We start from the raw sequence: 14075 nt of genomic DNA, 5'->3' as shown, positions 1-14075 counted from the left end.
TTCATGCACACCTGCTCCTGGGTGGCCAGGCTGGCAGCTCTCCTGCCCTAGACGGCCACTTTCCTGTGCCTAGTGCGGAGATCGTGGACGAGGTCCACGATGTCTGCACTAGCCCAGGAAGGTGCCCGCCTCTTGCGGTCCCGGGCAAGCTCCCGGGAGCCGCCAGCCTGGTCCCGGGAAGAGGGGGAGGGCTGGGGGACATCGGGTGGGTGGCTCTGTGCCGTGCCAGGTGCAGGGTCTGCTGGCTGGGTGCTGGCAGGCTTGCACCTGGCAGGGGCACCGTAGCCAGCCCGTGCCCCTTTAAGGGGTCCGGGGCCGGGAGGGGGGCAATAGAATTTCCCTGGTATTGGCCAGAGTGGCCACCAGGGAAACCTGGGGAGGGCTAGCCTCCCACTAGTTCGAATTAAGGGGCTACACACCCCTTAATTCGAACTAGTAAGTTCGAACTAGGCTTAGTCCTCGTAAAATGAGGTTTTCCTATTTCGAACTAAGCGCTCCGCTAGTTCGATTTAAATTTGAACTAGCGGAGCGCTAGTGTAGCGCCTATGAATGTTAGTTCGAACTAACGTCCGTTATTTCGAACTAACATTGTAGTGTAGACATACCCTCTCTCTCTCACTCTCCCCAAGAAGAACTGATTCAGGGCATACAGCTCGGCTACGTCTAGACTGGCATGATTTTCCACAAATGCTTTTAACGGAAAAGCACTTTTTACGGAAAAGCGTCTGTGCCAATCTAGACGCGGTTTTGCGCAAGAAAGCCATTTTTGCGATCGGGGCTTTTTTGCGCAAAACAATACTGCGTTGTCTACACTGGCCCTCTTGCGCAAAAGCATTTGCATAAGAGGGCTTTTGCCCAAGCGGGAGCAGCATAGCATTTCCGCAATAACACTGACAATCTTACATGAGATCGTCAGTGTTCTTGCGGAAATTGAAGTGGCCACTGTAGACAGCTGGCAAGTTTTTCCTTTTGCGGAAAAACTTGCCAGTCTAGACGCAGCCCTCATACATGAAAATGTCTAATACGAAGGAAATTTTGGGCCAGGTATCAGGAAAACCTTCCCAACTATTTGAATTTTAACTTTGAAAGTTGAGGGACTGGTTGTCCTATGGCTCGGTGTCTGAAAATTAGAGAGAGCATATCATTAACTTCTCTGAGTCTGACTGGGAGCTGGAGGAATAGCACATTTTTCATGGGATGTAAGTGGGCTTGAAATGATCAGATTTGTATCAGTAAATGTTGATTTCACCTCACATGCACAAATTGACAAAAATATTTCCATGGATAATAATTGAAATGTATTTAGGATGTTAAAATGCGGTTAATTGACTAGTTGATGGAATTCCATTGACTAGTCGACAGGCACGTCCACATTCCTCCTTTGAAATGCACAAGAGCCCCTTGTACAGGAGGAATGTGGAACTCAATGTACAGCCGGGGCCAGCGGGAAGTCCTGCTGACTCCGGACTGCAAGCAGGTGCCTTCTTTGAAATGCATAAGAGTCCTCAGTAGGGCTCTTGTACATTTTAAAGGAGGAATGCGAAAGTTCCTATCGACTGGTTGACTAGTCAAAAGACTATCGGATAAGCAAATGGCTTTGAAATGTACAAGAGCTCCCGCTGAGGACTCTTGTGCATTTCAAAGAAAGCACCGGTGTGCAGCCTGGAGTCAGTGGGACTTCCCTGTGGCCCCAGGCTGTACGCTAAGTTCCGCATTCCTCCTGTACAAGGGGCTCTTGTACATTTCAAAGGAGAAATGTGAAAGTGCCTATGGACTGGTCCACTAGTCAAAATGCTTATCAGATAGTCGACTAGTCAACTAATCTTTAACATCCTTAAAATGTATAGAGAGCCAAAGTTTAAAAAAAAAACAGTGTATGAGAACTTTATTTTATTTTTTGTAGAGTTTTATTTAAGGATATTTACTTTGTATAGTTTGACATGATATTGAAAATTTGCTTTTTAACAGCTATAATACTTTTCCTTTTTGAATGGCAGTGTCTGATGCATTTAAATAATTATTGTCTGACTTCTCCATCTCTAGCTGTGAACATTAAATCCATAACAATAAAAAAGATTAAAAGAAATAATCAGTATTATCTATCTAAATGATACACAAAAATAAAAATAGAATATGCCAACTTGGATGTTGCCTTCTAATTAAACAAAACAGTTTATGCTTGATCACTAGTACAGTGACTCATAGAATCCTCCCTTTGTAGAAGAGTGCTCACAAATTAGTTTCCATTGGCCATTGAAGAAATGCATGTGGGCTGGTGGTGAGAGTCTGGGTGTCTTTGCCAAATGATACACACTTTGTCCTCCCAAAATTACATTTCCCCGAGGAAATCTCAGTGAAGAAATACAGGGCAGGGACCCGTTGCCCTGTGGCCTGAATGTCATTCAGTTGGATAAAGGTGAGGGGAATGTGTGCTGTTGTATCACTCTTCGTTACTTCATGGTAATTGTGTGGCTGTGGGAGTGGGAAACTTGGTCAGAAGGCTGAACTGCTTAGACTGTTTTTCTGAGGACTTTCTATCCAAAAAGGAGTCTTATGTCAGATGCTAAGCGGAAAGGTGTGTACCTGTTGTATCCTCATGGAAGAAAAGGGCAAAATCCATGCAACAGTAGGGACCAATATCCCACAGGAAGGAAAGGACAGAACATGAATTGTGTGACCAGGAATTTTCTGAATCAATGGCACTCGCCCTTCAACTGAGCAGTAGTGCCATTCTGTCACAGCACCACAGTTTAATCTCATCCTCAAGTCTTCACACTGCAGTGTAGGGATGTAATAGTGTAGTTGATTAATCGATAAGTAAAGTGTATAGGTTATAGTGTTATAGACTACACGCATTTCCCTCCCCTCCCCCACTAGGAATGTTTTTAGCAGGCTGGCCAGCAGCCTAGCTCAGTCCTGGCATGCAACAATTCCAGGACCTCCCCTTGCTGTGGCTCTGCATTTAAAGAGTATTAGGAGCTAGGCGGGCAAGCAGCCTGGCTCAGTTCCGGCTTGTGCTAGGTCCGGGAGCTCAGAGGCAGCAGCACAGGGCAACAGGCAGCCAGTCCGCGAGGGGAGCTGGTTTTTCAACTGGCTCCCCTCACATACCATATCCCAACTGGTACCCCATGCTGCTGCCTTTGATACAAAGGCAGCAGCACAGAGTTGCAGGGGGCTCCTCGGGAGTGGGACCGAGAACACTGGCTGCTGGCTCCGCCCCCGGGGACTCTAGAATAAGAATTAATGAGACAAGACAGTTAATCGATATTTAACATCTCTGCTGCAGCAGGAGATGTGCTTCAATATGTGATGAGTAAGAGATGTGAAAGATTAACCCGTTAGCTGATGGGAGCTGGAGCGGCTCCCCACCTGTCGTGGGTAGGGGCTGCTCCAGACCCATGGGGCCCACCATGGACAGGGCGGGTCACAGGCAGAAACTGCTCTGGGCATCTGTAGCAGCCCCTGTCCACAGTTGGCCCAGGCACTTCACAGGCAGGGGCTGCTCCAGGCGTCTGTAGTAGTCCCTGTCCACGACAGACCGGGGGGTGCATGTCTGTGTGTGTGTGTGGGGGGGGGCTTGAAGCTCAGTCAGGGACTGTTCCAGCTGGGTTGGAGCAGCTCCTGACTGCGGTGATGGGCCACTCCAGCCCAGCCATGGCAGGGAGCGGGGGAGGCTGCTCCCACCCAACTGGGCTAGAACAACCCCTCTTAATTGATTAACTGATTAAAAATGAATTAACCTTCATGTTTAACTAGTTTACCAGTTACGCAGGATTTTACATCCCTACAAGCATTGTTATCCTCTTTTCCTTCCCACTTCTGGCTACTGGGATGACAGGGCTCTTCCTCTTCCTGTGTGCTTTAGCTGAAATGGGAAGGGGAGGTTAACAAATTAATTTCAAAAGCTTCAAGGGCTAGCTGAGTTAGTCTGTACAGGATAAACTTAAAAAACAACAAATAGTCTGGTAGCACTTTATAGACTAACAAAACATGTAGATGCTATCATGAGCTTTCGTAGGACAGCCCACTTCTTCAGATGACCAGAGTGTTGGATGTCCAGAACTAAAATAAATAGGGGAGAAAGGGCAGGGGTGGAGGGGAGGTAACAAGACGAGGCAGTGGGCATAAAAATATCAAGGGGAAAGCCGAGCTGGAATGCCTTTTGCTTAACACTCTCTGCTCTGTCTGATGCCTACATGCAAAGTAAACTTACTTATATTATTCTTTGTGCAGTGGCAGTATCGTAACCAATGAGCTCAATCTGAGGCATGATTATTGCTAATAGAAAACTTTCCCCAATACCCTGCCATGATGACTCGTTATCTCCGTATGTGCTAGACCTTGTCCATACATATGGTAAATATAAAGTGTACTGCTCCAAAGAGTTCATAATCTAAGAAGAGGGAGATGTGTGTGCGTGTGTGCAAATCGTATAATTTTTTTCCATTTCATCATTAGTTGGCATTCTGCATATTCTACCTGAGAGAGAAACAAATTAAAATACCAGACACATAGCTGCTAGGAGCTGATTCAGGTCATTAGTCTGGTAATGAACATTTAGAATGTTGGCTTGTTTGTAACTTTTCCTTTTTTAAAACTGAGAAGTAAAACAGTGAAAATATGAACCAGTCATTAGACAATTAAAGATCTCTGTTCCCCAGGGTTCCACAGCATTGCTACATAAATGAAATGGGCCCCCTTGATTTACAGCTGAGTGTTACTTCATTAGTGTTTCAGGATTTGGAGCAGCTAAGGAATGCAGTGACTCTGACACTCAGATCAGGTATCAGGCAACATTATTATACCATCAGATATGACCCAAAGGATTAAAAGCCAAAGGATTGGGTGGTGATGGGATTGTGGTAATGTGTTATAGAGCCCTTTCCTGTAGCTGCTATTTCAGATCTACTGAGGGCTTCAGGGGCCTATGTGAAATCCATTGCTCACTTTTAGTATGTGTCCTAGCAGACCAGGTGTCGCAAGAAACCTGCTTCCACAATGGGTGCTAACAGGATCCTTGTTGACTGTATTAATAGAGAGGCCAAGGAGTGAGGAGTAAAACTCTTCCAGGGATGATACTTTCAGGATTGAGGCACATTAATGAGGCAATGTAGGGAAGCTTGTTCTGCTGCTGCAAGAGTGTTAACTTCTATGAAATCAGATATTGTACAGGTATAATATTGATTTTTACGAGTTGATTTCCTTAAGTGAAATGAAATCTCCCTCAGTGACATCTCTCTTCTTATTAGAATTGAATACCCTGAGAGTTCAGAGTATAAAATAACAAGGTTTATGAGGTGACTCCAAGTCCAAACTAAGAATATTCAATCCTCTGGGATTCCAAGAGATGCTAGGAGAAGTCATTAAGTTTAAAAAGCAGAGCAGAGCAGCTTTAAAATCAGTGGAAATGAACATTTATGTTTCATTGTCTAGATCAGATCGCCTTCTTGATGGCAGAATGTGCAGCCAACCAAATGGCTGGAAGGAATTAGTTGTTTTACAATACTAGAACATCCCATTGTATAGTTCTTATGTCTGAATTGTGAAAAGAGCAGCACAAGAGCAACGAAAAGGTGCTTTGGAACACAGAGCCATACAGAAATGCTGATTTGCTTGCCTGAAGAGAACTTCAGACTGTCTTGTAAGCCTGGCTTTTCATGCTTCTGTCATGGTGTTTAGAAATCAAAGGCACAGTAATAAGGTTTTAGTAGTAAGTGTTCTTAACAAATACTTGGCACTGCAGAAAAACTACCTTTTTAACAGAACTTTCTTGAGTTTAAAACACAGCTTGGAGGCGTAATTTAAAGACTAAGGGAAGCAGCTTTGTAATGTGTGCCCTTTTGCTCACCCAAAGTCCCATAGAAGCTGCTGGGGCTCAGCCCGGGCACAGGAATGTGGAGCATCTCGCAAGACAGGGGCCTGTAAGATTATGGGAGCATTTTTCTGTGGAAAAGCAAAGCCAAGCAAACACTGTAGGAATACAACAGCAAGAGGATTTGGATGCACTTTAAAACAGACATTTCAGTGCAGTAGTTTGACAATTGATATATGTATGCCAGTGGACCAGAGGAGGGATGTTTTAAATTAATGCTTATACTTAATGACTCTTCTTAGTGTAGTGTGTACTTAAACGTATTCTTTTACATATGCATTTAAGATGACAGTACATGCACATTTACATATTTTCACTATGGTTTGATTTGTAACTTTGCTATATGCTGGATTTGTAACACATTTTTTCCCTTGGTATTGATTCTTGATGTTGATAACTCAGTCACTGGGGCTATGTCTATAGACTGCAGGCTTTTTGCGCAAGAAGCTTTTTGCGGAAGAGATCTTCTGCAAAAACTTCTTGCGCAAAAGCACATCCACACTGCATGGATGCTATTGCGCAAGAAAGCTCTGATGGCCATTAAAAAATGGCCATCAGAGTACCTGTGCTTTTTCTGACAGGCTCTTTTTGCGCAAGAAACCCCTGTTGAGCGTCCACAGACACCTTTTTGCGCAAGAACTAAGAACTCTTGTGCAAAAAGGAGTTATTCCTCATAGAAAGAGGTATACCTACACCGCAAAAAGCCCTCTGTTCTGCCGTCTACTGTAAATTTTCTTGCGCAAAAACGCGCTAGAGGTGTGGACACTCCACGGATTTTTGTGCAAAACCAGTTGTTTTTGTGAAAAAACTCTGTAGTGTAGATATTGCCTGGGAGAGGAGGGAGAGAGGCTGTATTGGTGATGCAAAACTGCATCAGTTTTCTGCAGTCTGTTTCTTTTTGAGCTAGGGAGTGTTCCAAAGTTAAGTCTTGACAACTGGATCTATTTCTAGTAGGTAGTGTAAAGGCATCTAATAAATTCTGTGACACTCCAAGAACAAGGTAAAAGATCTATGTACTGTGTTAAATCTCAGATCCTGCAATTTGTACACATGCAAAACTCCCAGTGAATGCAAAAAGGAGCTTTGCTTACAACAGAACTAAAGGCACTGTCTGTAAGTAGCTCAATATTATAAATGAAGGAGGAGAGAGACAACATTGCAAACCTGCCTAGCTGAGGGAAGACTGTGAGGTTGTTCTCTTTTATACAGTAACTAGAAAATACTGAATCTAAAAGCACTTACTTGTCATTGCATGGTTCTGCAGTGAACTGTGTTAGGTGTTTGGCTAATTTTAGAGCAGCTTGACTTGACTTTGACACACCTTCCTTACTGAGCACCCACACATATATGGGAATAGAAATTGTGAATTCATTTCTCAATTTTGGTGGGCGGCAATTGATGCTTCTTCTTTGGAAAGGCCAATTATTCTGCGTCTTCTTGTGTTTTAGTAATACATATTTTCTCTCTCTTTCACTCTCTTTTTTTAACTAAAGACAAAGCCACCAACCCGTCTAACAGGCAAGAAGACTGGGAGTACATCATTGGGTTCTGTGACCAGATCAACAAAGAACTTGAAGGGTGTGTTGTCCATGTCAGTCAGACTTAGTATTGTATTTTAACATTCTTAATTTAAACAAAATTTTATGTCCAGTTGTTGATGTTTCATATTTGTAAAATATGCTGATATTACGAGGAAAACACGAACATAAAGGAAGCAGGAGAACGTGGAAGCATATAGCATAGCTCTGTCTCTTTTCTTTGAAAAGCACTGTGATCTGAGTGCAGGATTGGGTGCCAGGAAGACTTGAGTGCTACACCTGCCTCTGACACTGACTGCTTCTCTGGCCTTGGGGATCTTTCCTAAGCCCTCTGCCTCAATTTCTCAATCTGTAAAATGGGGATAATAATCCGTATACTTTATGTAAGGCTTTAGATCCTTAAAAAATCTTTATAAACAATAACAAATGAACCCTTATGAGTCATGGCACTCCTGCAAAGTATAGAAGTATTATTTTACTGCACATGAAGCAAAGTGAGGCACTGCGAAGATTCAAGGACACACTAGGAATTAATCAATGAAGCAGGATTAGATCTCAGGTATTCCTGATTATCAGCCCTGTGCACAGCCCACTAGACCATGTTCCCTTTTTACTCATGTAAACACCCCAGTTTATGTATATGTTATGAAGAATATTTTGTTAAAGTGCTTTGAAGTTTTCAAGCTAGAAGGGCAAAGTGGCATTTCCTTTTCATTTTGTGATGTCCTGCTTTTCTAAACACAAGATTTTGTAAAAGTCTAAAAAGTCCTAAAAAAATCTCTGTATCTGTTTTATTTATAATGTGGCACTTTGGTTTGTTTCAGTCCACAGATAGCTGTGAGACTACTGGCTCATAAAATCCAGTCACCCCAAGAATGGGAAGCAGTCCAGGCCTTGACAGTAGGTAGTCCGTACCTTCTCTCTCAAAGCCCCAAATCCAGCTGGTGTCTGTCACTGTGGACTTTTAAAGGGAGAGGGATCCCAACTATTCAGTGGGTTATCTAGTACTATCATTGTTATGCTCCATGAAACTGTTGCAATCAACTCCTTAATTATCCTTCTCCACAAGGGAATGGAGACTGAGAAAGTAAGATACTTGCCTTATGTAACTTAAGCATGGAGTTCCTTTATTGACTGCACTGGAGCCAGAAAATGTTTTCACTTTAAGTCCTCTGTTTGTTACCTTCAGAGAATTTTTTCTTCACCACTGCCACTCTTCTCCAGAAGATGGCTCCTAGATGTGCTCTGTCAAAATTAGAGACGTACCTGTTTTGATAACATTTCACAGTCAAAGAAATGACGTTCAAACCTTGTGTCTTTGGGCAGAGTTCCTGTATCTCAATGAAATGAGACCCTTACTGTCACCTGGTATAGTTGGGACCTCCCTTAGAGGAAAACAAGCTGTGTTATTTCTTTGGACTTGGGGGTGTATTGGTTTCACCACCTGTTTCTGTTGCTTGAACACAGGTGCTGGAAGCTTGTATGAAGAACTGCGGGCGAAGATTTCATAATGAAGTAGGAAAGTTTCGGTTTTTAAACGAGTTAATAAAAGTTGTCTCTCCAAAGGTCAGTCTTTAAGCTATTTTCTATACTCCTGTGTAACGGCCTGGCCTTTTTAAAACCACAAGCAGCTCCCAGTATCTGGCTCACTGTGTGAATTAGTCTGTGGCTTTTGTTTGCTGGGTGTTTTGCACTCTGATTACTAGTTCCCTCAACAAGCAACAGTTTTTTTCTCATTGCTGGTGCAAGATTTATCATTTCTCATTTCCTTAATGTGGTACAAAGACTTTTGGACCTTGTATTACTCACTTTGTTTAAACATAATTAGCAGCAGGGAGGAGTTGTGATTCAATGGCAAGAGCAAAGGAGTAGGAGTTGGGGCTCCTGGATTCAGTTCTTGGCTCTGCTACTAACTTGCTGTGTGTAGCCTTCGGGAAGTTGCTTAATCTCTCTGTGCATCGGTATAGCAGGCAGCTAATACTTATATACCTTTTAGGCGTGTGATGAGGCTTGATTCCTGTTTGGAAAGCTTGCTGCTACTCTTTGGTGAAAGATGATGTCAGTGCAATGTATCATCACCATCATTTTCTTAGGCTTTGTCTACACTTCAGGGCTTTTGTACAAGAAGCCTTTTGTGGAAGAGTTCTTCCACAAAAACTTCTTGCACAAAAGCACGTCCACACTTCACAGAATGGCCATCAGAGCACCTGTGCTATTTTGGATAGGGGTTTCTTGCACAAGAAACCCCTGCAAAGTGTCTACACTTGCCTTTTTTGCTCAAGAACTCTTGTGCAAAAAGGAGTTATTCCTTGTGGGGACAGGAATAACTGTACTGCCAAAAGCCTTCTCTTCTGCCGATTTACTTGCACAAAAGCGCACTTGAGGAGTGGACGCTCCACTGGTTTTTGCAGAAAAACAACCGTGGCTTTTGTGCAAAAATCTTATAGTGTAGACGTAGCCTTAGATAAAAGCATCTGGACACTCTGATTTCCTTGATGCCACTGGCAAAGCTCCTGATTTCACTAGGAGCAGAATTGGGCCCGGGGCAGCCCATTTAGACATTGTGTAACTCCAAACCAAATTTGAGTCCTGGGGTATGTCTAGACTACATGCCTCTATTGCCAGAAGCATGTAAATTAGACATACCGACATAGTCAATGAAGCGGGAATTTAAATATCCCGCGCTTCATTAGAATAAAAATAGCCGCTGCGTTGTGCTGGCTCAGCTGTTTGTTGGCATGAACCGGCAGTCAAGACTGGGATTGGTTGGCAAGGAAAGCCTTTGCCGACTGATCCCTTATGCCTCGTGCAGTGATGTTTACAGGATCGGTCGGCAAAGGCTTTCCTTGCTGACTGATCCCCGTCTTGACTGCTGGCTCGTGCTGACAAACAGCTGAGCTGGCACAATGTGGTGGACGTTTTTATTCTAATGAAGCGGGGGATATTTAAATGCGCGCTTCATTGACTATGTCGGCATGTCTAATTTACATGCCTCTGTCACCAGAGGCATGTAAATTAGACATGCCGACATAGTCAGTGAAGCGCGCATTTAAATATCCTCCGCTTCATTAGAATAAAAATGCCTCTGGTGACAGAGGCATGTAGTCTAGACATCCCTCCCCTCCCTTGTCTGAAGCAGGTGGAGATAAGATTATTTTATCCTGAAAAACAACTTAAATATTAGTTTAAAGAGGTGAGGGATGTTTTTGTCTTGATGAACTGCATCTTGTATCAGTGTAGTTATGATAAGGGCGGCTGGCCATCTTTATTGTGAAACTGTATCCCAGATCAGCACTGACAGGAGATAGGGGATATTCATACTCCCTTCTAATGTGGCAGACTTTAGTGATCACCCAATGAATTCCCATATTGAATGTTTGGTTGGTTTTTTTAACAAAGGAGAGATAAATTGTCATGTTTTCCTTTCTTTTTTCTCTCCTTCTCAGTACCTGGGAGACAGAGTCTCGGAGAAGGTGAAAACCAAAGTGATTGAGTTGCTGTACAGCTGGACAGTGGCACTGCCAGAGGAATCCAAAATAAAAGATGCCTACTACATGCTGAAGAGACAAGGTGGGAAGGAGCTTCTCATGCATGTATTCCTGCAGCCTACTTGTTTAAGCAGGAATGCCCCAAAGTGGAGAGACTCAAGAAGGCAACCACTGACTATCTGGGGACAGGACTTCATCAATTAGATGGTAGAAAATTCTTCAAAGACTTTGTCTACATGAGAATTTCACACTGGTTTAACTTAACTTGATTTTTTAAGCTGATTTAATTAGTGCAGCCTCCTATAGTCACTCTTATTTTAGTTTGAGTGGCTTATCTTGGTGGAGCTTAACCTGGTTCCTAATCAGTTTAAGCCAAACAGGCCTGGTTTAAACTAAAATAAAAGTGTCTGCACAGCTTGTTTACCCACTTAACTACATTACTTTATAACTGCACTTTAAAGTAATGCAACTTTGTCACCTAGGCAAGGCCTCAAGAGCTCTCTTCTCTCATAGCTTCAGCACAAAGAGGATACCTTCAGAAGCCTTTATGAGTATAATACAAAGTTAAGGATTTTGTGGTGGGGCCTAGCTGTGAAACTTGACCCTTTCTGCAACTAATGGCTGGGAGTCTGTGGAGTACCAAATCCTGCATTATTGTTCTTGGCTTGTCCTACTGCCCGTCTGCTAAAAGTACAGAGCAGGATTACATGGGACTTCACATTGGGGAACCCTGGCCAATTTGAAAGGTTAGACTTTAGGAAAAACTTCCCGTCAGAGTGGTTAAACGCTGTAATAAATAGTCTAGGGAGGTTGTGGAATCCCCATCCCTGGAGATATTTAAGAGAAGGTTGGATAGACATCTGTCAGGGATGATCTAGATGGTGCTTGGTCCTGCCGTGAGGGCAGGAGATTGGACTTGATGACCTCTCGAGGTCCCTTCCAGTTCTAATATTCTATGATTCTATGAAAGAAGAAATACACATGGTAGAGAGCTATTGATCACACGGGTCAGGTCAGAAACTGCAAGGATGTGGCAAACTAAGCTCTGGAGTGTTGGCCTTTCTCTAAGGAAACATCCCTTAGTTCACCAGATCACGTGCACAGGGAGTTTGCTGCTAAATTATCCCATTCCTCATGGAAACATCCTTCCATCTCAGTGTTTGAAGAACCGAACCCAGTATGCGAACAGCAGCACTACACCCTCTGTTTGCTGCTTGGATGCAAATAGTAGCAGTGCCTTGAGTGACTGCATGTACAAACTTGTTTTTTTCTTTCTTCTCTCAGGTATTGTTATGTGTGACCCTATAATTCCAGTGGATAGAACCTTGATTCCCTCTCCACCACCTCGCCCCAAAAACCCTGTGTTTGATGATGAGGAGAAATCCAAGGTAAAGTGAAGGCTGGAATCTTAAAACTCTTCAGCAAAACAAAACATTTTAGTAAGAGGAAGTGCTCTGACTCAGCTCCGACCTGCTGGTTTATGGGCCTGATTTCACATGGGATGTAGATTTGATTCTTACCACTTGGGCACTTAAGAGTTGAAATCCTGAGTGAGCCACCATCTCAGTGTTATCACTCTCTGGCCATTTCTAGTTAAGTTGCTCTTCAGCTGCTGTAATGGATGAGAGGAAAAGCTTTTTACCTATCTGCAGTCGGAGCAACTCTTGTCTAGTATCAGCAAGTCTCCAAGATCCCAATGTGCTTGAGCTGCACATGATTGCAGATATGGTAATTTAACAGAAAACAAAATAGCAAACCCATGAGAGACTCTTGCAGAAGTTACTGTAACTCAAAAAGCAAAGTAAGGTGCTTTGACCTGAGTCGTCTTTCTCTGAACTGTCCATTTCCCTTGCTCCAGTGCAGCAGCCATTCGATATATGATCTTTCTGCCTCACCAGAGGCCACTTTTCGTAAAAAGTGCTCTTCTCTTCTTACAGCTCTTAGCCAAACTGTTAAAAAGCAAAAACCCAGATGACTTGCAAGAGGCGAACAAGCTTATTAAAACCATGGTAAAAGAGGTAAGAAAAAGCAGTAGAATTATTTTTCAGAGGCAAGATCTATACTAGCCCCAGAAGGTCAGCTTACGGTACACAACTCCAGTTATGTAAATAACGCAGATGGAGTCAACATAACTTAAGCTGAGCATGACGCTGCCTCCACAATGGGAGGTCAACGGGAATAAATGCTCCCGTTGGCTTCCCTTACTCCTCACGACTGCGAGTACCACCAGCGCCAAGCGGGGGCACCCTCAGCATTCAATTTAGCGGCTCTTTACTAGATCCACTAAATCGAATGCCAGAAGATCAGTCTCCGGAGTGGCAAGTGGAGACGTAGCCTAAGAAATCTTTGTAGGAATAGGGGGTTGCTTCATCATGTAGTGTGACCCTGTAATTAAATATGTTAACAATACTGATGTATAGCTTTAGTGACCTGTGAATGACAGACTCATTGGATTTGTTTTTTTTTCATTCTCCATTAGTGTTGCACTAGTTCAACTAGTTTAAAGTTTAGGCTTGAAGCTCTGGGGACTGAATTACTCAAGGGGATTAGCAATGATGTTCATCTCTAGGATTGCCAGCTCACATCCAGTCACATTTCAGTAACTGAAAGTGGATATCGCCCAGTGGCTGTTGCATGGGCTGTCTGAAATGAGTTTGTTCATGAGTCTCAGGCTGGGTTCCAGTTAACAGGTATTTACATCCTTAAAACCTCTGCAATTCGTTCCCTTGCTGGAACACTCAGAAGAAGGAAGGATCAAATGGACCATGAGGAATAAACTACCTTCTCACTAGCAAACTGGCACTGTGATCAGATATTGGTGAGGGAGAAGCTTGCACTGATGTTGTGCTTGTAATTTCTAATCTGTGGATATAGTGGACTGTCTGCAGGGTTGTCAATCTGGCACTTGTCACAAGCTATCTACATGTACACATACATCCCGCCCAGCCTATATATCTGTGGTATCCAACCAGTTTATAGCTAACTAGCCACATTCAACCCCCAAATAGCCACATTGTTCATGCCAACTAGCCTTAAAAGCCACATATGGCTAGTGGCCAGCATGTTGGACACCATGGCTATATATGAACTTGTGATATGTTCATCAGCTCTAGTATTCAGGAGGCATGGCATTCAAGCAACCCAGTGTTGTTCTAGCAAGGAGAAATACAGTTTCTA

At 43.3% G+C, this 14075-nt stretch overlaps 1 protein-coding gene and 1 non-coding gene across 5 annotated transcripts in view; both read left to right on the top strand.

The window, feature by feature from the left end:
• Window positions 1-14075, top strand: part of GGA3 (golgi associated, gamma adaptin ear containing, ARF binding protein 3) — a 40583-nt gene that overhangs the window by 6849 nt on the left and 19659 nt on the right. The window contains exons 2-8 of one of the 4 annotated variants that reach the window (XM_025178118.3): window positions 4234-4356; window positions 7366-7450; window positions 8235-8310; window positions 8878-8976; window positions 10857-10980; window positions 12183-12286; window positions 12836-12916. In XM_025178118.3, the coding sequence (XP_025033903.3) occupies window positions 4269-4356; window positions 7366-7450; window positions 8235-8310; window positions 8878-8976; window positions 10857-10980; window positions 12183-12286; window positions 12836-12916 (657 nt within the window). In that variant the 5' untranslated portion in view covers window positions 4234-4268. Of the gene's footprint in view, window positions 1-4233; window positions 4357-7365; window positions 7464-8234; window positions 8311-8877; window positions 8977-10856; window positions 10981-12182; window positions 12287-12835; window positions 12917-14075 lie in introns of those variants that run through there. The other 3 variants (XM_075903694.2, XM_075903693.2, XM_075903695.2) reach the window with 3 other exon arrangements.
• On the top strand, window positions 4222-4357 carry LOC112543601 (U4 spliceosomal RNA). The gene has a single exon (XR_003086839.2). It is a non-coding gene; the product is annotated as a U4 spliceosomal RNA (small nuclear RNA).

This window comes from Pelodiscus sinensis, chromosome 20 (genome assembly GCF_052426305.1).
Source record: "Pelodiscus sinensis isolate ZL-2025 chromosome 20, ASM5242630v1, whole genome shotgun sequence".
Lineage (NCBI taxonomy): Eukaryota > Metazoa > Chordata > Testudines > Trionychidae > Pelodiscus > Pelodiscus sinensis.
This window is presented reverse-complemented; position numbering and strand designations above follow the sequence as displayed.